The sequence below is a fragment of the Condylura cristata genome, unplaced genomic scaffold (genome assembly GCF_000260355.1).
Source record: "Condylura cristata isolate star-nosed mole 26May11 unplaced genomic scaffold, ConCri1.0 scaffold00009, whole genome shotgun sequence".
Lineage (NCBI taxonomy): Eukaryota > Metazoa > Chordata > Mammalia > Eulipotyphla > Talpidae > Condylura > Condylura cristata.
In genome coordinates, this window is record NW_004567110.1 from 52,886,442 (window position 1) to 52,910,875 (window position 24,434).

The window sequence follows — 24,434 nt, forward strand, 5'->3', positions numbered from 1 at the left end:
TCATGCTAAATTCTGATACACTGCTCCTAAGCACAGAATTTCCAGCAAGGGTGACAAGAGAGGCTAACTCTGGAGGCTAGAATTCTACACCCTAAATTCATACTCATGTTCTCTGAGCTGCCAAGGTGGCTAACATAACAGCTGAGTCATGCTGCTTACCCATATTTTAATCAGGTGCTACAAGTGCTTGGGAAATAAAGCCAAACAAATAGTAAAACCAACACAAGAAGATGAACCCCCATGAGATTATAAAAGTCCTACAGAAGTCAGAGCTACATAGAAAATTAGCATTCTGATGGAAAGTCAAGGATGCTGTCATTCTAGCATTTAGGAAAAATGGTTTCTTTTTCCTTAATTCACACTATTTCGCTAACATCTCAAAGCTAAGCCACACAGCCCTCCTTGTAATGGTGACTGCAGGTGAGGACTGGCATTTCAGAGGAGATCTGCTCTTCTGGTGACTTTGCACAAACATCCAACATCTCAAAGATCCTTTGTCTAGGCAGAAGAAGTCTTGCAAAAAAGATCTTTACAGTTGTTCAGCATGTTTCTGAAAAGCATTTTTCATTATGTACAGACATTGTAAATAATAACTTTAAAAAATCAGCCTGTGATTTCTTCTGTTCTTTATCTTTTAACTCAAACATCACAGCCATCTACTATGGCAATGTATGCTCCTCTCTGCTTCAGAAAGACTTCAGGCCCTCCTTGGTGGCGCAGAGGGTTAAAGCATAGCACTAAGAAGCTTAAGCCACTTGCACATGAGTTCGATTCCCGCCTGCCCTGGAGGAGACACACATGGCAAAGCAGACCTCTCCTGACCTGCCCACTGCTCCCCTCAGCAGTGTACTTCGTCGATCTGACTGTTCTGATCCACTCTCTGTCTCTGGAGAATCCTCTCACCCTCCGCATCTCTGGCCTATAGCCCAGTTCTATATGAATAAATACATAAATCTTAAAAAAAAAAAAAAAAGAAGAAGAAGAAAGACTTCAGAAAAATATGTTTCCAGAAAATAATCCTCCCTTAACATCCCCCTGCAGCCCATGGTCTCCTCACCTCTCAACTTTGATCTGATGAGTGCAGTGAAAGTTGAAAGTGGAATTTAGATCACCCTCTCCCACAAAAACTGAAATGGCAGCAGGCCATGCTTCAAAGTCAACTGCAGCTCATTGGATGGGCAAAAGCAAATTTCCAGTAGGCTCAGTGTGGTTCAGTCATATATCTAGCACAGAGCATGAGTTAGCACAGTCATATATCTAGCACAGAGCATGAGTTAGCAGAACTTGTTCTTAAGGGTAAATGTTATTAGGCATGAGTTTTCCCCCCAGTAAATAAAAAGTGAATTACCTGTTAAAGATGCCAAGATCTATACTAAAAAATGGCTGACAACACCCCCTCAATGATCATTCATCTGACTTAAGACCAATCAGAGAGAGGGGACTGCTGCGGAGCAATGGGAAGAATTTCAAGGAGAGTCATGGGATTAAGAAGACTCCAGATTTCCACTGTCAAAGGGGAAATAGCCTTTAAGACCATGAAAAGGTCATCTGGCCCCAACCCTGATATAAGTTTGGCTTAACAAACTAAAGAAGAGACAGGAATGGGGCAAGATCAATGGGCATTGTGCTCATAGACACTTTTTCTTCCCCATTCCTCTCCAATAAAAGGGTTCATGGTAAATTTTATGACCACATGTTTAAAGAAATCTACTGTCTCTTCTGTAACAGTGCCCAAAATTCTTAATTAAGTTGGGTTTGGATGGGGGTGGGGGGACGAGGAGAAAAGGGGAGGGAAGAAACCTGTGGCTTTAGTTTTTAACTATGAACTGAAAGGGGAGCTATCTGATTCTCTGTGTTTTTAATGCATACTAACAAAACTAACTAAAGGGCTTGCTTTGGTGCCTAGGCTCTACTTAGAGGACTTACATATATATATTTATTAGCACACTATGAAAAATATCAAAACATACCACCACTAAACTTGCTGGCTAGATAAAAATATTTCTCAGATAAAATGCATGATTCTCTTAGAACATAGCTGAGAAAAGAATACCTGAAAAGTGAATATTTGCAGAAAATAGTTGCCACATAAATATTAATGGTAGTGATGATGTGGGTTGCACAAACTTATACTATACATGTTTGGAGTACTTTATGTTTTAGAGTAAGACCTGTGCTCTTTTTTTTCCCCAGTTTAATATAAAATACTGCCACTCGTTTGAGAAAAATGATTTTAGTTTTCTACCAATTTTAACAGTGAGGGTAGAGAATAAGGAATAAGATGTCTTCTTAGAATTTGCATTAGAAGCAAGTCTCTGGCTTCAGTAGTCAAGTCACAGTCTTTGGCCAAGTTCCATTCTTTATGTACATTCAAAGAATCTTTACATAGTTAAGAGTCATTCATAGGGAGTACTTTCTCCAAATTCTCTTTCAATTCATAAGACCCATGCATACACAACAGAAAATGCATTGAAAAGAAGAATGCAGATCCTCATATTTAGCTCCACGCAACCTCCCATGTGAAAAATGGCATCCACTCCAACCCACATGTACACTAGCTTCTATGTCCAATATTAACTGCCAATGATTGAAAACTGGAAGGACACTAGAAAAAAAATGAGAAAAATATATATTTTGCCATAGCAAAGAAGGGAAATGTATAATATGTATATATTCCCAATAGAAATGTTTCTTCATTAAGGTTTTAAACATCTCTTGTTTGAAATGCTGAACACCTTTTTCTGCTTCACTACTGTTCTATATGGCAGCTTCTAGGCAGATTTTTTTAGGTTCTCTGCATAGGCAAGACAAATGTAATTTTATCTTTGGTGCCAAAAGGACCAGTTCCCTGGATATTGCTACAAATGCAAGCCTCAGCCACTTAAGGGAATGAGAATGAGGTGGTGAGAGGAAACATCACAAAGGCACACAAGGAAAATCAGCTGCACTGATGACAGTCAGTGTCTTCAAATCCTTTATCCCTGAAAGTGTGCAAATGGCACAGAACAAGCTCTCTCCCTACCAAGACACAGACAGAGTAAACCAGACCAGCAGTGGGTCACTTCCGTCACCTGTTTCTATAACCTTACCAATGATTCACCCTCCAGGGCTGAAAAAGATAGCTATAAGGTCATTCTACACTAAACTTTTCATTTTGCTTCTGTTTATCCCTTTATTTCAGCCCCCTATCGGAAAATTATTTTCTGTATAAACAAATTCATCAAGTTAACTTATTCAAGGATAGAAATAACTGGTATCATAACACATTCTGCAAAACAAAATTGCCACTGCTGTATTCCAGTGCTTAAAAGCAAACTGCTATAGCAATTCAACTTCAGCACTAACATAAGCCAAACCCCCTATTACCTTCATCACTGCATATTCAATTTACATAATTATTCTGCTATGCTATTCACAATTTACATGTAGTTGTATGCACAGTACTTATCCTTGTTCAGTAACGCTATTTCCTTTCCAGACTTAGCAGAACAAGACCACCACTTGACATAACTCATCTGACCAATGAAACACTGAGGCTCAACAAAATAATGGATGGTTTGTTAATTTACTTAAAATCCCTATTCAATTACCATACTCTTCAATAACCACCCCCCTCTGACCATGAACAACAGGAAAGCCTCTTGAATGCCTTTGCATACTTCACCATCTATCAGCAAGCAGCCCCACAAGTGGTCAAGTCACCAGACCAACAGAAGTGCCACAACACTCTAGGTGTCCCCCAGCACAACCTCCTGAGTCTCCAGGCCAACTTAGAGCAGCTCCCTTTCCCCAAGCGTCTCTCCATACACAACAGACATGTTCCACGGGATTACTTTCACACCACTTCAAGAAAAACTATCACCTATAAGGGACATTGACTGAGACTAATTGTAAAAAGCTAACAAAGGAAAAAAAATGTTTTCTACTTTTTTCATGGGAAAGGGAAAAAAAAGTTACACAGCTTGCCTCCAAGGAGAAACATGTGATTCCAGAGTAAAGGCACTACTCAGATTCAGCAATGCTAAACACTCCACAGAGGCCGTTCAAACTCAGGATGCACAGCTGAGGCCTGTACTGAAGGTTTCTCTAGTGGATAAAGATAGATTAGAAATCTGTACCAAGGAGACATGGGGCATCCAGGAATGCCTGAATTTGATGCCCATGTTCCTAACAGTTGTTTACACTTGTTAAGAAAATTTCAGTAACTTTCATTCTACCTGCTCCAAAGTAATTTATGGGATGTTAAAGGTATGCTAACGTATGTCTTTAAAGATGGAGTCAGTTCAATGTAGACTCAGAGCATAAAAGAATGTACCTGGAGTCAGCAACAAGATCTAAGATATGGTGGGGTTTTCCCTATTAATTTTTGCCATTAAGTGAAAAATTAGGGTAAAAACTTAAGTGAGACAATTCTTAAGACTAAAACAGTCGTAGTGATATGTTTCTGATCTCTGGAAGCTGCTTTTAAACATACACTTAAATTTTAAGTAAAAATATCTTCCTTTTAGATTTTGCTTCAATTTCTTTCTCCTTGGGTAAAATATGTACCTTCCTCACTTCAAAAGAACAATACTTAGATATAGGCAATTATATATTTTTGAAATGTGTAAGTCAAACTGAAATTCTAATCATGTCTACCCTGTTCACATCGCTAACCCTTAACACAGCACCTACAAAGAGTAAGCATTCAGTAGGACATTTCTTAAATAAAAGAATACAGAATTTTTAATGGGTAACAAGTTTAGAAGAAAGGCTCATAAGGAGAAAAAAATAACCATTTTCAATTAAGAAACACACACAGGGGTTTCAAAGAACATTCTAAGTAAATATAAATATCGAGATCAGTAAAAGTGAGTTAAAATATAACTCAGATATTTCTGGCACCATAAAATCTATTGATGGCAAGTATTTTAAATGACTGTCTCAAATTTTCAAGACACTACAGAATAATGTATTTGGAGTCATTTAGTAATTTTTAGCAGGAATTTAAAAAATCCACTTTTGTGCCTTTTTGCTTTGCAGCAGCATCTTTCAGTTACAGAAATAAACTCTTGTTTGTGTACCTGTGCAGGCACACACGAGAAGCTTACAGACTTACAAACCAGCAATCTCACAAAAATGTCAATAACAGACTGAGAGTGCATACCTGTGCACTCCCACATATGTGTGTGCATGTACATGAGCACATATGCACATGGGAAGAGGTAGAAGGTGTTTCCTAATGGAGTTTGCAAACAGGTTCAGATTAACCAAGTCTAACCATACTTCCATCTGGAAACTATATTTTCTAACATGAGCCATATTCTGAAAAATAGATTCAGATGTTTGGAACTGGTTCAGAACAGTTGTAAGAAATGTTCAATACAAATGAAAAAAATTAGTCTTCAATGTCTTCTCTCAGTTTTTCTTACTGAGTAAATATGCCTTCTGGGGGGTCAGAGAGTTGGTGGGGGAAGTATAGCATGAAGGAGGCTATTTCATACAACCTAAAGTTCTGGCTATTTTTGAATGCGTATCTAATGGTAACTGCTATATGATTTTCCCTCCAGAATTTCAACTCTGTTCCTATAAGGCTTACTTCACCAAAGAGAGAGAATTAATTCTCCTGTTTCAACTTCTGGGAAACAAGGCTGAAAAGTAGTGAAATATATTGACCTGTCTTACATCTATAATCCTTCTTTCCCAGTTTTGCATTGTCACTGAAAATTAGGTTGCTTGTCTATGCTCATAAATAATTATGCTGGTAAATCAGTTCTATTTGTTAAATGACATTTTTTTGCACAAAAAAAGTATAACAAAATGACTTTTAAGTAATAAATCACTTTTATGCAGTAAAGTCCCTAAAAGCTACCATCCAAATCTAAAGTTCCTCATAAAACTTGTAAATATCAGCAAACAAACACCCTATCTTTTTAGATGGATATTAAAGAAAGTACTCAACAATGACACAAAAATCTAAGTCCTTGGCCCCCACTCTCCACCACCATTTTGTACAGTTGTATTGTGAGCTCATTTCTGTACTGAGGTAATGCCCAACTACCTACCTTGACTTTTTGCTGGACTTGGGTTTTGGCGTGGCAGTTTTTGCTTTCTTTTCCTTTGGCTCTTTGGGAATCTTAGGGGCTTTCGGGGTCTTGGGTTCCTTGGACTCCTTTTTTTCCTTCGGTTCTTTCGGTTCCTTAGGATCTTTTTTTGCCTTCGGCCTTTTCTTCTTCTTTTTTTCTTCTTGGGACCCATCTAGCGAGTTTCTATTTAGTTCTTGGTTATCAACCCCACCAGGGAAGTCATCTTTACCAAAACTTTTACTGGGATCCTCTGAAACAATATGGTTGTTTTTCTTTTTCTTCTTCTTTTGCTGTGGCTGCTGTTCTATTGATGGTAGGTAATCATCACTCTTCACTAGCTGAGCATTCGGTCCACTAACCTGAGTCATATCCGGCACTGGTTTCTCTAGAAAGGGCTCCGATGGCGAATGCTAAGAGACACAAATAGGAATTGAAATTAGTTTATCATTCTTCAGAGTGAACTGAAAGTTGGTGGCAGATATTTCTGAAACTTATCCTATACTCAAAGTATCAAGCCAACTACAAAGTTATGAAATTTATCAGTTTCTTTCATCGTGTGTGTGTATGTGTGTGTATCTTTAGTAAGAAAACTTTCAACAGTAAAAAAGGACAACCTAATAATACATTTGAAAAATTCAGTCCAGGAAGAAAATAAATTCTCACTCAATGTGTTCTTTCAAACATTGTCCATTTTCTTAGAGGCCTATGTGAGAAATGGTGAATGACAAAATAGCAGCTCATGCTAACCCAAAAAGAATGGACTTACGTGAAACTTGTCTTCCCGTGTGGAAAGGGGACTCAGATATATACAATTAAACTACTGATAAAAAAAAAGTGTACTAACTATAGCAAAATCTAGAAATAAAAAGCTTGAAATAAACGTGTAAGCATCTTTACATAGTGCAGTTCATTTTTAACTTAAATGTCATTAAAATTTCAAGCTAAAAGCACACATCCAAACATTATGACTTTGGATTTGCCAAAATACTTGTGCTGATAAATGCAGACAAGAGTTTTTTTGGTTTATTAAAGTTCTACATTTCAAAACTTCACTAAGGGAGAAAGAACCAAGTCAATTGGCACGTCTTTCAGATTTTTAGTATTTACTAGGATTATAGCCAGAGATGGTCTTAAACTCAGTCAAGAATATCAACCAGTGGGATGAGAAACTAATGGTTCAGCTTAGATCAGACTTAGTGACTTAGTCGTGCAGTTGATCATCTCAAGCAGGATGGGTGGAATAGCATCTCCACTGGATGCTATAAGGAGCATCTACATCTCCACAAAATACCTGAAAGTGCCGTATCCACAAATCACTCATTTCTGCTTTTTTCATACATTTTTCCAGCTACTTCCTGGTAATTGTAACAGAAACAGCAATGACAAGACAGGCTGTTAGTATTAGCTGAACAGTCTTACCATGTGCTGCTCATGTACTAGGCATTTTTACACCCCTGGCACTCTAGAATGCAGCCACATGCCCAAGGAGTTACAGATGATAAATTGCCAGAACTCAGACTGACATCAAAGCCAGTGGCAAAGAGAGCCCTTAACTCTCATCACACCACCCCCAAAGAAATCAGGGAGAACACAATTAGGCCCATAGAGAACTCAGAGTAACCCAGAAGCTACGGCTCACCATCAGCAAAGTATTCTAAGTTAGATTCCAATACAATTATCATTTATTGATATCCACTTCAGACCATGTTCTAAATGAGGTATTTTTGGGATGGATTTGTTTGTCTGAATCTCACAATAAAAATATGACTGCTCCATCCTTCGGAAAGGAAGTAAAATCTGAAGAGGTTAAATGGCCACTCAACATACATAGCAAGGGGCGGAGCTGGTGTCTGAGTCGAGCTCTTCTAAAATCAGGGCCCTCCGGCTCTATTCACCTCCTGAAATCTTACACACAAGCATCCTTTGGGGAAAGGCTCTATAGATTTTACTTGCTTTCCAAGGTGCTCAGTGACCCAAAAAAAGACAACAACAAAACTCATCACCTCCCCTATCCTCTCCAAAATATACAGTGTTGTAAACCAATATTACCACAATTAAAAACCATTGCCTAAAAGAAGAGAAAGTGGTTATGCTGTGCCCACTAAAACCTACCCAGTTTACTAAAGAAACTATTGGCCAATCCTCCACCGCACTAGGATGAGAATGAGGACCCAGAACAATGAGTAAGAGATAAAAAATCTAGTCTGAGTCCTGCTATTAGTTACATTATCTGGGAAAATTCAATTCACCTAGCTGGGGTGCTCATTTTCCTTATTGCAAAAATGAAGAGTTTGGGTTAGACTTCCAAAGCCTCTTCCCAAATCCCATGGTATTAGAGGATTTTAATTTAGAATCTAAAATATGTATTGCCCTTTCTTAGTCACAGCTGAGAAAGAATGGCCCTGAAAAAGGATAGGGCTCTGTGGGCACAGAAGCAAGGGCACAGGTCTGAGGAGTAAGTAGTGTGCCAGCAGGCCGGGGTAAACAGGCGCCCATGCAGGGAGAACACAACTAACCAGACACTGGAGAGCTATCCCCCAAACTGCATTTTTCCCTCACAAACACACTTAGTGGATGTCAAACAAGTACTGTCCAAACTATCATTACCTGAGAATTAATGGGATCTGGTTTAATTATGCTACATTTAACTTGCTCAAGTCAAATTAACTGTTACATATTTCCCAAAGTGAATAAAAAGGAAAAAATCCTATCAAATGTTTTTAAGGGACAGAGATCAAACTTCTTTGGGCTATTTTTCAGGAAGTGGGGGAAAAAGTATTTCCTGGAAAAGGACAGAAAGAGGAAAGTCTACCAGTAAACCACACTTGAAACTTAGAATGGTGAGTTAATTCCAGGTATATGTACCTTTCTTTAATCTGTATGGTATTAACCATGGCAACAAGAGATACTAGCTTCTAATGAGAGATGCCCAGTACACATTAATGAATTACAAAAAGCATGTAATACCTAACATAAAAAGATTGAAATTTTATTTACATACTCCAGCGTAAAAATCATTTAAGGTATTAGTAATATAGTCATATATTAGTATGTCTTAAAAAATTTAATCTTTCATAAAGAGGAAAACATATAAAGATTAAATACCCAAAATATATTAATCGTGTTTGATATGCAGCAGAATTATGTTTTGGTATTACTTTAAATAGGGTGAAAAAGGTGCTCAAAAATATTACAGTGTTTACCAGACCCACATCTCCTTAAATCTTTTATAGAAAAGCTGTTTTTGTAAACATTTAACAAAGAACAGATGGCCTGCCTTGATCATGTGGGGAAAAAAACCTGGAGCTCACAATACTACCCTGACAAAGTCTCTCAGGCCCAGTCATACCCCCCTCCATCCCAAGCATGGTACAGTCTTCTCCAATGCTACTTAATTTTACATCAGACATTTCCCTCATCAATTCCCACTGCCTGACAGGTGATCAATGCCATTAGCATCTGATATCACCATACGAGGGCATTCCTACCTCTCATTTATTAGCACAAACATGGGAAATTTAAGCTACCAAAAGGTGTCCGTAAATATATCCTATGGAACATTCTGTTTGATACATTTCCTATCATAATTCCATGTACCTTTTGGAATAGTGAATGAAATACATAAGGACTGTGCCATGGATTTTTGGAATAAATAATTACTATTTAACCTACAGATAAAATTATCCAAGATATGTCTGTTGCTAAAGTACATATATGTCATAAATGATCATTTTTATCCTTAACTCCATAGTTCATAATATATAAATAAGACAAAACCCTGAAATAAGTGATCTTATGTAAAATAGTGGCGTTAGCACTATTTTTATTAAATGAGAGCTGGGTTGGGAAAGGGACCCTCTAGTAGCCTTCCAGAAATGTGACGCAAATGCTCAAAAGCACTCTTCTGTGAAAAATTATGTAAGAAAAAACTTTCACTTGCCTCCAGTGTGCACCACCTCCAACAATCATCAGCATTTTCAGGTCTATAAAGCGATCTTGCCTAATCATGTTTGTATTAACTATGTTCCTGAAACCTCAACACGTTAGCAATGAGGGAAATGCCCTCTGTAAAAGTCAAGTGACTTGAGCAAGGGGACAGTGACAATGCAAGGGCTCCAATGCATCTGATTCTGCAAATTCAACAGTGCTGTCCAGTGGTACAGGACGTCCATGGATAAACATTTACTGATCTAAAATCAAAACACTGCTTTATGAAAAGAACAGTTACCACCACCTGGAAAAGATTAATGCAGTGCATCTGTGGGACACATCCCTCCCCATGAACTAAATGTGAAGGAGGCACTTGTGTGCTCAGAGAAACTTAGATTCTGGTGGAGAAAGAGCAAGTCAACTAAAACCCAAGATAACAAAAAATTCAATCTTAAAACACACTAACCTGTGGTTCAAATGGTTTGTACAAATACAAAGATTAAGTTGTCATTTCAAAATGAAAAGTACTATTTGTTGGTTTTGGTTAGTTGGTTGTGTGTATGTGTGGGTGTGTTTTAATGGCATTGAGATACATTTTTATAACTGATATTCTTCACTTTTGTTTTCCAGAATTCCCCAAGTTCTTGATCATTTACATTCTTTTGAAAAATAATTCTGGGGTAAAAATAAAAATCCAACCCTAAGCCCAAAAAGCATCCAAAGTTTCAAAAGTAAAATAGTTTTCTTTACTGCAAAATTCTCTTTAGCCTTACTACACTCTTGAGGGGGACTAAGTATACAATGTGTCCTGGAGGTATTTAGTAACAGTGGCAACCCTTTTTTCTAAGAGTATCTTGAATAAAGTTATTCTTCAAAGTACTTTGAATTGTACTGATGTAGGTACAACAAAGCAACTCCTCTGCATTACGGATAATTGTGTGTGTGCTGTGTGTGTCTCTCCACATGCACACATGTGTGCCATGCACACATTTGCATATGAGTATCTGTCACAAAGCAGTGGCTATCAGATGTCTTACAAGATAGGATAAGACAATGAGCAAATATAATTTTATATAAAATGCATTCAAACAGTTCACTGAGCTATCAGGTTCTTTTATGCTCAAATCAGTAAATGGTAGGGAAAAAACAGAAATATTAGTGTAATCATATAAAAATGACTTATACAAGTTCTATTGTATATATAGTCAAGATCACTATCATATTAAAATAAATTTTGAAATATCATACCTTAGAATCATTACATTTTATAAGGCTACATATCTTTAAAATTACTGGCAAAATATCTCATTTTAAAAAATCTGAAGGCATGTTTGAAGCTTTGGCTTTCTGCTCTTATTTTTAGTGTGTCTTTAGGATAGAAGTGTCATACAAACAAAAATCTTAAAACAGCTATAAATTCACATCAGTCACCTTTATGGAACCTAAATTATAAACACAATTTGTATTAGAGTCCGAGATAATGAAAATCTGAACCAAGGATGATGTTAAATTTAATATTAAATAGTTTCACATTAGATACTGAATAAGGACACTCTTGTATGTACTACAATACTACAGGAACCATCAGGCAGCATTTTTAATATTTAGGACACTGTTGCTATGTGTCTACAGCCAGTGAAGCTAAAATAACAGCAGCAAAACCCCACCAACACTAAAGCCTTTTCTGTCTGAGAAATCCTAAGTGGGGTAGATTCCCTCCCTCTGATCTGTCCTAATCCTCTGCCACCATGTTGCTGCCCTCCTGGGTGTCTTCCCTTCCCTGTCTTTTCTGATTAGGCTGTCACGCTGAGGGGAAGGAGAGGGTTACTCTGCAATCAGGAGCCATGCTATAGCAACTGCAATGTGTCAGAGCAAAGAGTGCAGGAGAAAGCCTCAGTGTTTAGGGACGACACAGCACAGGACTGCCAAGAAGTCCTAAGGCCACTGGGATCTCTACTGATGATGTTTTTAAACTATGTGTTGTATAGTTACCTGTGCTATGTGTTCTGTTGTTGTTTTATATACCTTTCTCAGTCATGAGACTAGTGAGTTGGGTGATATTATGCCTGTTTCGTAACTAAGCTTACCCAAATAGAAAATGGCAAACCTGAAATGCTGACCCAGGAGATACTGCTACAGAGTTGGTGAGAATATGATCAGGCCTGTGCACAATTGCAGATGGAGACTGAGTTCTGCAAGCCTGACTGTCGACACAGCATAAGCTCTAAGAGCAGCTTACTGTCTTTCTCAAAAAACCAAACAAACAAAAAACCCATAAAGGCCTTCATTCTAATATGCTAACCTTAATCTACAGGTTAAAATGGCATTCAGAGCCCTCCCTGGAGACGCAACAGGTTAGGACGCAGCAATAGTAGGCCACAGATGCTTTGGTGCAAGTTCGAACACCAGGCCCATCGGTGGTAATCCACATGGCACAGCAGACATCTCCTGATCCACCCGCTGCTCCCCTCAGCAGTGTACTTTGTCGATCTGCCTGTTCTGCACCCCACTCTGTCTCTGGTGAATCCTCTCACCCTCCACATCTCTGGCTTGTACCCCAATTCTGTATGCATAAATAATAAATCTTTTTAAAAATAAAAAATAAGAAAAATGGCGCTCAAGTTAAAGTAAATCTGGAACTTTTGCATCAGAAGGGTATATTTAGTTTAGTTCCAAGCTAAAACTCTAGGCAATCAGTAGTGTTTCTGCCTGTTGGTTTTTATTTTGTGCTTTCCAGCTAAAAAACACTTTGAATATTTTGAATATCAAAATCACTCTCTGATAAAAATAAAATTAAATTCAATCAACCTGTTTTGTCCCAGGGACTGTATTAAGTCTTGCAAGTACAACCCCCCTCCCCGGCCCCTGACTAATAACTTTACTCCCTATTCCTTAAAAACTCTCTTTAAAAGAACAGCCTCTGGGCCCTCCCTGGTGGCGCAGCGGGTTAAAGCACAGCACTGAGAATCTGAAGCCACTTCCGCATGAGTTCGATTCCCGCCTGCCGCCTGCCCCGGAGGAGACCACATGGCGAGCCAGACCTCTCCTGACCCGCCCGCTGCTCCCCTCAGCAGTGTACTTCGTCGATCTGCCTGTTCTGCTCCCCACTCTGTCTCTGGTGAAGCCTCTCACCGCCCCTGAGCCTCTGGCCTGTACCCCAGTTCTGTATGAATAAATAAAATAAAAAAAAAAAAAAGAACAGCCTCTGTGATTTTTTAAAAATTCAATCTACTATATTTTAAGGAGTCTAACAGTTCTTCTCACCACTTAGGTGTCAGGTCAATTCTACTTCTCAGAAAAAGCACAAGATTAAGCTGGAGGTTTGCATTTAAGAATTAAGTAATGAAATAACGTTTGTCCATGTGTGCACACACAGACATATATATATATATACACACATACACAGCACAGAGCTGAACTGATGCTTAACTGAACATACAAGATGTACCTCCAATGCTTCACAGGGCTTGAAAAAATTAACTTGTTTACACAAGCACTGAATGCTGGTTTTACATTTCCAAAGTAAATGCAGGTTATCAAACTGCTTATGATCCTGAGAATTGCCTACCCCTAAAGCACTTTATAAAAGAAAGAAATATATAAAGGTGCAAACAGAATCCATCACTACTTTGGGCAGGAGAGGAAAAATGAATACAAACTTAACACAATTCAAAGGCTAGCACAGTAGCAGTGACTGACTTCTTAGGGTTCCTGGGTGGCAAAAGAGAAGCAGCTCCCTGCCTGCCTGTAAAGATTACATCCTTTCTATTCCAAAGAAAAGCTTTGTGAAAAAGCCAGGTATGCAGTGTGAACATGATGATGCATCTGACTTACGATCAGCAAATCACAGCCATATTTCCACCCTCATCTTCTGAGTTTCTTAGCCTTTTAAGGGAAGTAAACCATCAAATGTTATCCCTTATACCATATTACTTACCAGAAATAAAAATAGAAAAGATAATGAATATACTCAATGACCTTAACAAAGTCAACTTTATTGTTTCTTCCCTCATTCTTCTTTCCTCATTCATCTTTCATAAGTACCCTTCTTACAGTAGGTTCTACTCAATAAATATATAGAACCAATTCCAGTTTACAGGTATCTGTCCTTATTTTAAGTAAATTTGGGTCCATATTGTTCTTTAAGTGGGGTCTAGAGGCCTAAATTTGGCAGCTGACATACCAGATTGGAAGCTATAGAGCTTACCAAGACTCAAACTCAGCAAAATACAAACCAATAGTGCTTTCAGGTGGTCAAAATGTTTTATATAACTACTATAAAGACACTAAAGAAAAAGACCTACTCAAAGACACTAAACAAAAAGACCAAACTCAGATACTAAAATAGCTCGATTCAATTAAATAATTTTTTACTGTACCCTTACATTATACTATTATCACTGGTATAACTAATAACAAATTTGATCCCTAATTTGGAAAGTTAAAGTGTATAGAACTTGGCTGGGAAAAGTAATTTATAACATATTCACATTTAGATTTCACAATACTTTTTAAATTAAAAGTATTATAACTCACTATGCTGTATCTGTGAGTTTAAAAGTAAAAACATCAAGAGTGAAAAGAAAGCGTCTTTATCTAACACCTATAGGAATGTGTAGAGACCAGTTCAGAACAATCTTTGAGGGGATAAAAATCAATTTATAAGAAGCTCAGCAATAAAGCTAATTTACGCACTCTAGGCAAGTTCCCTAGGATTCAGAGACTATAAGTAGCAAATTTAGTTGGCAGTAAATGCATAATAATAGACTACTTTGGTCCTATAAAAACTCATTCACGGGCCCTCCCTGGTGGCGCAGCGGGTTAAAGCACAGCACTGAGAAGCTAAAGCCACTTCCGCACGAGTTCGATTCCCGCCTGCCCGGGAGGTGACCACATGGCGTGGCAGACCTCTCCTGACCCGCCCGCTGCTCCCCTCAGCAGTGTACTTCGTCAATCTGCCTGTTCTGCTGCCCACTCTGTCTCTGGTGAATCCTCTCACCGCCCCTGAGCCTCTGGCCTGTACCCCAGTTCTGTATGCACAAATAAATAAATCTTTAAAAAAAAAAAAAAAAACTCATTCACATCTTTTGGAAAGCAGTCTCTAAGACAGTCTCATTGGTCTCCACCTCCTGCCTGGGAGGGTCAGTGACTTCCAGCCAACAGAACGTGGCATAGGAGCAAGGTTTTCACAGGTGTGGCTAAGGTCAAGTTAGTTGGTTTTTGATTACCCAACGGAAGAGATTATCCTGAGTGGGCCTCATTTAACCAGGAGAGGCTTGTAAGAGAATGTAGATTCTTCCTGAGGGCCAGGACTCTGTTGATAGTTTTAAGGAAACAGGTGACCAGAGCAGGGGCAGCCTATAAGAGAGAACACCCTGAACTGTCAGCAAGAACTGACAGTCACATATTGGCAGAAAATAAATTCTGTTGACAACTCAAATAGACTTGAAAGCAGATTCTTGCCATCAAAACCCTATTTGAGAAGGTGATTCTGGTACAGTCTTGGTGAGATCCTAAGCAGAGGATCCAGCTAACTGTGCTCAAAACCTGACTCACAGAAACAAAAGATAAGGAAAAAAAAAATTGTTATAAATCAGAATTTATGATTATTTGTTGTATGGGAATAAATGCATATCTAAAGTCTTCTGTAATTCTCATCTGAAATTTTCCTTCCAGGCCTACCCTGTCCATGATAGCTATTCATCCTCCCACATAAAGATGAACAGCACTACAGTATTCCTGTAACTTCACTCTGCCATTGCTATCAGCAGCAACGTAAATACTTGAGGTGCCACAAACTATTCCAGGTTCACAATTACCTTATAAAGTGACCTTTTATAAACAGGAAAAGTAAGGCAGAAAAAGGTTAAGAAGTTCACCCTAAGTCTCAACAAGCTGTTATGTAGTCAAGATTCAACCCAGACAAGCTCTCTCAGAATCCACCTTCTCACCATTATACCTACCCACTAGTGACTGTAGCTCATGCATCCTGTTGAATTCTTCAAAGAGGAGGACGTAAAAGAAAATAGCTGGATGATGGTAACTACTACACAGAGGTGGGAACTGCTCATACAGTCAAGTTGGAGCCTGCTGGCACTGTTAGTTAACTTCCACAGAAATCATCACAGGGAGAAATCATCAACAACAACAACAACAACAAAAACCTCTTCATTTTTAAGTAAAAAATACTTAAAAAAAAACTGCACTATAAGCAATATTAAAGGTTCCTGATAAGCTTGTTGCACATTAGAAACAGTCAGCTTAACACTTACAGGGGATTGTGTCCCCATGACTCCTTCCAGCTGGAATTATACATGAAACAGAAGATACCAAAGCAATTAAGTATTTTATAAACACTGCTGAGGGGTCAAAAAGAGGGAGGTTCATTCACTGACTAATAATGCAGTAATAAACAAACAGCAATGTTATGCAACTGAGAAAATTATTATAATTGAATCTACACAGCTGGGCAAGAATAGAAGCGTGGTTATGTATATTAGCTGACAAATGTTTTGTGTGGGTAGGTTTTAGTTTTAGAAATGTTTCAGATTTCAGGAGCTTTTACAGTTCCATTTTTTCCTCTTATCGGAACAGAATTCCACAATTACAACTGCAGAGCAGAAAATAACTGAATGAGCTGCCCCTCCAATTATTTGCTATTCTATTTTTACTACAGAGAGATAAATATGCAAAGAGCAGTTAGGAAGTTAGACTTTGTGATGCAATGTACTCATTTTATATCACTTCTAAGGACATCTTACTGGGCCTGGGCACAGCAATGTGAATAATAAATGGCTGTAATTCCCATCAAAGTAGAGAGATAAGCCCAAAACAAAGTAGATTTTCACATGTTAACACTTGGCTCCCACATGTTCCTGTAGTTTCCTTCACACCTTGATATCTTCCTCTTTATAGAAGACAGAGAAACATGCCAATTACCACACTTAAATTACACAGATGTGTCAAATAGGGACAAAAGAGTGATTCATATATTTCCATTGAATTGTTGAAGTCATGACATTAAAATCGGAAATATTGTTACTCTCTTGTGTTCAAGAACAAGCTAAATGTCATTAAAATAAAAGTCAACATAATTTATTTAGGTATAATATTCTAGCTAGATATTATTCTGATTACTACATAGATTTTTTTAAATTAAAAGACTAAATCTATGATCTATGTCAAGTTCCCATCTACATAACCAACTTCAGACACAAATGGATGATTAGCTAACCATCAGGGCAGAGGTACAAATGTATCTTCAACAGGCACACATTTTACATCAATGATATCTCTTTTTATGAGATAAAAGTACTAAAGCTTTAATGGTGCAATTAAAACAGCCAAGAGTTTGAGTAGCTCGATGGCTGAGTCACAGACCTTTTACCTATAATGGGATCCATTATACCCCTGAACTCAGTTTGAGGGAGTAAAAGAGGAACAGATTTTTAAATATGGTTATAAAACAGCAGCACCCTCTGAACTATGCTGTTTTAGTTTAAACTGCTGTGTGATTTACCCTGCACCTTAACATCAACACCAGTTCCGCAGCCTTCTTTATAGTTTTAGACACCTGTGCCTATTTGAAAATATGAGAATGCCACAAAGATGCTATTTTTAGTGATTTGTAGTTGAGTAAACTGCTGCTATTTTAACTTATTTACATGAGAAAAGATCACTGTTTTTGAAAATCCATAACTTTGCTTGACTTTTGACAAAATATTATTTGTGCCTAAAAATATTTTCCTTTAATCTTCAATTTAAGTACTGGCTGACTTTTCACTCATATGTGGAATATAAAGAAGTGAACCGAAGGAACAGGAAAACTAAATCAAAACAAACTCTAGAAAAATGATTGCAGAAGTGAGTTTACTGGGAGACAGAAGAGAGACAGGAGGACCCAATGGACTAAGGTGGAAGACTACAGGTGCTGTGGTGGAGGGAGGGTGTGGCGTGGTGATACCTGAGGACATGGGCACCTATTCCCCTAATTCATATCCAGCATTATAAAAGCTACACTATCACAATTTTTTTAATTTAATTAAAAATTAATAGGATTCAATCTAATGGTGATAAATAAGAATGTATTCACAATAAGATGTTGTGTTTTAGCAATATTTATTCAAAGGAGTGGGGCTTATTTCCATATGTGCAGTGGGTTGAAGCACAGCACTATGAAGCTAAAGCCACTTCAGCATGAGTTCAATCCCCTGCCCCAGAGGTGATCCACATGGCACAGCAGACCTCTCCTGACCTGCCTGCTGCTAGCTTCAACAGTGTACTTCGTCTGTCGGCCTGTTCTGCTCCCTACTCTGTCTCTGGTGATCCTCTCAGTACCTCTGGCCTACACCCTAGTTCTGTATGCATAAATAAATAAATCTTTTTTAAAAATTTCACAATATTATTCAAAAGGATTAGGATACTAAGCTCTGCTGGTCACAAAACTTTTAATAATCATCTAACATCTAATCCAGCACTAACCACTTCTCTAATTCAAGAACCTAGAGATTTTTTTTTCTTTTGCATCTATTATTGGAAATTCAGAAATGTAAATAGGAATCACCAGGGAACAATCTCCCACATTTTTTACTATCTTACCACCATTATCCCCTAGGGACAGCTGTCAAACAGGAAACATGCCAACCAGGAAGGACTGAATGGGAGTGAGGACAGCCACAGACTGCCTTGTGGCCTGGAGGCAGCCAGTGTCTCTCAGGGCTTGCATTAAAGCAGCATTAGATGGAGAGTACCTGATCCTCACTTGAGTGATTCCTCCATGTGTGGGCAGCTCTTTTGGGGTAAGTTGTCAAAAGGAAGAGCAATGAGATAGACTAGAAAATTCAATAGTAAGGCTGCTTTTAACCATTTCACTCAATGTGAGCTTTACCAATCAACTGGGAAAACAATTATCTCAAGATGCCTCAATATCCTCATCTGCAAAAGGAAGATACTTTATGAACTGATGTATAAAGTTCTAACTCTGAGACTCTAGGTCGCTATTGTTAAAAATCGGACACTAGTCATGCATACAAGTGTAGAATAAATGAGCAGTTGGAAGGTAAACTAGAGAAATGAAGATTATTTCAGTGGGAGATATTAAGGAAGTTTCTCAGATAAACACAGAAAATAAAATTGATTTGAAGACCTGCGATAGAATAACATAAGTTAAACTAGAATTTAAAGTCTAAACAAATATAAGAATATACAGTTTGCTTTTCCCATAAGAAAGAAAAAACTTTCAGAACAAAATTCCAACAATATATAATCTAATTTCATGGATACCTAACTAACATCTATTAAATTTTCTCAGAGTAAATTTAATCCCTGCTCAATATAACATGTTATACATTAGTAATACACACCTCAGCATGAAGATAATACTGCTTAGGTACACAAGATGCATTTATGTTTGGATCTGAAGTTCTAGATCCACACCAAATAAACCATAGTTGATGAGAGGGAAAGGAAAAAAACAAAGTTACAGCAGAAAGAATAAAAAAGATTATATTCAGCTGGAGCCCCAGGACCATGAAAAATCACATGCTAACGCCACTCTTTCTCACCTAGAAAAGGTCTGCTAAGACTCAGGAAGGAAGGATGAGTGTTGAATTCAGAAAGGCAAGGATAGGAACTTACAGAGATGCCAAATTCCCTAGGATACAGCTGATACTGTGAGTGCCCTGAATTTCAGGAGCCAGGAAACATCAGACAAAGCACATCCTATGCCCAGTCTGGAATTACCCTCAACCTGAGATACTCAATAGCCCTCCTGATCTCTCCATTAACAATATACTTCCACTCTTCTCTCAGTTTTTTAAATACTCTTCTTTCTGTCTTTCTCTAACTCATGCCTGGTCTACTCCCCTTAAGAGCACAATCCTTGACAGTGACTATATGATGGCTTCCTCCACCTCTCATTTGCTCTTGAATTTGTTTTATCTAACCACACTAAAATTCTACAACAGTACTTCTCATCAAGGAGATTTCTACTGAATTCCTCACCCTTTCATCACTCTAGCCTATCTGCAGGATCTGAAACAGGACTGCTAGTCTGCCTCCAGTTGGGCTCACCTTCCTCAGTGCATTCTGTGTCACTGCAAAGAGATTATTCTGACATGTTAATCACCTATGGTCATCTTCCTTTGTACAACGTGTCAATAATTCCCAGTCAATACACTTAAAATTCAAATTCTCAGTGTGACTGCTCAGGGTGTTGGTCTTCCCTTGCTCACCTTGCCAGCCCTGTCAAACTCTCTCCACTGCCCAGACTAGACAACAACTGCAGTCAGATGTAAGCACTCTATTCTATCCCAACGTCACGCTTGCATACATATCACTGTCTTGCTTCAAGTGCTTACTCCTATTCTGTCCTCTCAGTTAAATTTTACTCAATCTTCTAAACTCAATTAAAATATATTCTTTTTCTGAGGTCTTCACTGAGCTCTCCAGTAGAATGAAATACTCTCACAAGGTCAAGAAACATTTATCTCATTGCTTGACTACTGATTATTAGATATGTCTGGTTTCTGGATTATGTGCCCCTGAGGGACAACAGCATGTTATATCACTGTTTACATATATCCAGGAGTGTATGTACGTGTGTGTGTAATGCCTAAAGCAAAAACTAATAACCAGAGACTTAAATGTTTGTTGATGGGATATCAAAATCTTCCCAAACCTCCTTCAGATGTTAATATTTCCCCAGCCAGTGGGGAATGGATGCAAAAGCAATGGGGGGAGGAAGTGCATTGGACTATGGTGATGGCACATGGGTGACTTGGTGATGGGAAGCTCACAGGGATTACAACTGAGATGGAAAAAGGCACCAAATGATGTAAAAATAAACTATTATTTAAAAAATAAATATTTCCGGCCCTCCCTGGTGGTGCAGCGGGTTAAAGCACAACACTAAGAAGCTTAAGCTACTTCCCCATGAGTTCGATTCTGCCTGCCCTGGAGGAGATCCACATGGCGTGGCAGACCTCTCCTGACCCGCCCACTGCTCCCCTCAGCAGTGTGCTTCGTCCATCTGCCTGTTCTGCTTCCCACTCTGTCTCTGGTGAAGCCTCTCACCCTCTGCATCTCTGGCCTGTACCTCAGTTCTGTATGAATAAGTAAATCTTTTATAAATGAATGAATGAATGAATCAATGAATCAATAAAAATAAATAAATAAATAAAAATTTCCCTGCCCTATTCTTATCGCATGTGCTTTTTCTCAATATCATTCCTTTCACCTCGTCCATTTACAGCTTGCAGCAACTGTATCTCCAAGATGCCAAGGTACCCAGAATGGTCCCTTAAACCATGCAGAACTAATACATGCCACGTGTAAATAAGTGCAAGCTTTACTACCTGTCCACGGCAATGTGGAAATATCTACTGTCCCTTTAAAGAACCACATTCTGTTGTGTCTGTGCACATTTCTCTTTTATCTCCTTTCATCTGACTCAAATCTACAAATACCTATGTTTATCTTCTCCCATACAAGTCTGCATTTCTCTCTTTTCATTGCAGTTACATCACTGAATAAGAGGGATTTTATTTTTTTAGGGGAAATAGTTTATTTCAAAACCTATAAGGCATTTCATAGCTATTCACACATTGTAAATGCTCAACAATGTTCTCTGATGAACGAATGGGTGGATGAGCTTCTCACCTCACCTCTGAATATCCTTAATAAGAGACAACAGGAACAAATGTTGCCTGTGTACTATGAACAAATTACAATCACTCATCTCATTCCCTGAAAGACACTTGCAAACAAGAACACTGGAGACATAGGCACAGACCTAGAAAAAGGTCTCATAATTTGACCTCCAAAAGTAAAGAGGCAGACATCTTTCAGTTATTGCTGAACTACAATGATCATATATTTTTATCAAAAGTGGTTTATGATTTACTGTAAGAAAAGTTTAAGATAAATATTAAAATGTCAATGGCTTATAAAGCATGCAATAGTTCAGTTGCTTTGATGGAGAGTTAAGGCATATCTGCAAATTCTGACACATTAATGCTTCTCCTTTTTGCTCTGACCACAGCCCAGCTCCTGGTAGGGGTGGGTGAATGATTATCATCCACCAAACCCAAGAGATAGCCTCAAGCCAGAAAAAGGGTGGAAGACAAATCAACAGCTGTGAGGTGCTAGAGGACAGGGATGGGAAGCTGAGTTCCACTTTGCATACCCCATGTCATCCAAATCCTCGATTAAGCTATCTATACATCCATGAAACCTAGTGTTGAACATAAAAATCAAAGCCCAAAGCTTAACTCACCATTTTGCCTGCTGTCCATCAATTCCTGAAAACAAAACTAAACCAAAAATCTTTGTGCTCTTTTTCTTGAATTTTTCTACCCATCAGGCCACCGTTCTCCCAGTAAACAAGCAAAAAACACTGTAGTCCAATCTCCCTTCCCAAGTCTCTTCACCACACTGCCACTGTCTGAATTTGAGACCCATCACCTTGCAACTATCTTTTCACAAGGCCCACACTGTCAGATGTGGCAGCCACCTGTAACTACAGGGCACTTGAAATGTGGCTAGGCTGAACTGACAGTGGATGTATAAAATCGTAACAGATTTCAAAGACTTAGCACAAAAAAAGAAAAAGAAATATAAATTGCCCCATAGTGTCTGTTGACAGAGCAAGAAAATTACATGTTTAAACAATATTTTGGAATTATTAAATAAAACATATTTAAATCAATGTCTCGATCTCTTCATCTTTTTTTTTTTTTTTTTTTTTTAAGGATAACTAAACAGTTTCACGGGATTTGTTTCCTACTGGACAGCCAGATGACTCTTAGTTTATCTGTAATCCTCAATCCTACAGTCTTGTCTTCTCTTTCTACCCTTCCCAAAGTTGTCTAGGCTGAGGCCCTATGATTCTCAGTCCTGACTGACTTCTCCCCATCGGCCTACTCAGATGCTTTGCAGCCCTCCCCTGGCAGGAGCCCTCTCCCGGTGACCCCCAAAGACACCTCTTCTCTCCCATAACTCTATCAGAGCATGTCACACATGGAAGGAAGATCTGTGCCATGCACTGGAGGATACAACAGAGAAAAAGACAGACAGGAACTCAGACCTCACTCAAATTAGAATACAGTGGGAGCAACAAAGTATTTTAGTGAATAGATAGAGTGGCAGCAATAATATAATCATGTGGCACTAATAGTAGCAGTACGATATCGACATTATGTCATGAATCAGCTACAATTCTAGCATATTACACGTATTATCTCAATCTTCCTAACAGTTTAAAATATACAATTCCCATTTTAGAGGTGAGAAAATAGGCCTAGAGAAGCTATTTGATTTGCCAAAGGAAACATAGTTTGGTTTCATGTTTATCGGGAGGAAACCGGCTTTCAGGGCACACTCTCAGACATTATGTTGTGCTGCCTTCCAAGAAGTAGGATCGCAGTACAGAAAGAGCATGGCCTGCCATGGGGACTAAAGAGCAGCCTAGGCCCCACAACTGGTGGAGACAGAAAAGGCTTTCTAGAGGAAGTAGTTTCTAAACTACAGTGGAATGTTCTGAACCAAAAGCCCTGGGGTGAAAAAGTTTAGAATCAGTCCACTGCATCTGGGGAGGAGAAAGAAAAAGCTATAAAGGAAGACAGAGCTTTGCTTATCTGTGTTCTAAAAATGAACTTTTTCAGAACCTGCAGAGAAAGTCCACGAAGACATGAGACAGGATAAGACCCAGAAGTCTGATGGAGATCTTCTCAAAAAATTGGGAGATGAGGCCTCCTCCCACAACACCTGGAGGATTGAGAAGGAAATACTGCAATCCTCATTCCTCATCCTCAAGCACCTAGCAGAACCTCCCTACTTGGGCAGAGAGCAACCCAGGTATCCCCAGTGTTCCTGAAGGACTCCTCAGGCAGACGCACCATACTAGCACCAGCCGGACACTTTAAAGATTTTACTGACTTTGTCCAACCTGATGTGAGACACACAGTATTGACGAGGTAAAAATATTATAAAACCACCAGTATATGCATTCCCCCAAGCGTACATACAAGTGTACTAGTGGTGATTCAAAGCAACTAAAAAAGCACATCTTCATTAAGCATCAGAATTGGTCCTTAAGGGTTTGAGCCAAGGAGGGGTTAAATAATCAAAATGCTATGCAAACATGACATAATATGAGTTGATTGTAAAATTTACACTGTAGTGATGAAATGCAAGATTTAAAAGAAACACTTAAATTCCCAACACCTCAAGGGGGCTCAAAAGGGTATCTCAACCCGCGGGGATTACAATTGAGATGGGGGAAAAAATGTACAAAATGATGTAAAAATAAACCTTTGTAATAAAAAAAAAATAACTATATATAAAAAAAAAAACAGGGTATCTCATTCTTCTTTGCTATTAGCAGTAACAGATGAGAGAAGAGTGGACAAGAAATGCACCTGGCCCTCCCTGGTGGCGCAG

General features: G+C 38.5%; 1 protein-coding gene across 1 annotated transcript in view; it reads right to left on the reverse strand.

Annotated features, from left to right (window-relative positions):
* CHD7 (chromodomain helicase DNA binding protein 7) overlaps positions 1 to 24,434 on the reverse strand; it is a 127,113-nt gene that overhangs the window by 80,100 nt on the left and 22,579 nt on the right. The window contains exon 2 of the mRNA XM_004679850.2: positions 6,045 to 6,475. Within this exon, the coding sequence (XP_004679907.1) occupies positions 6,045 to 6,475 (431 nt within the window). The remainder of the gene's footprint in view (positions 1 to 6,044; positions 6,476 to 24,434) is intronic.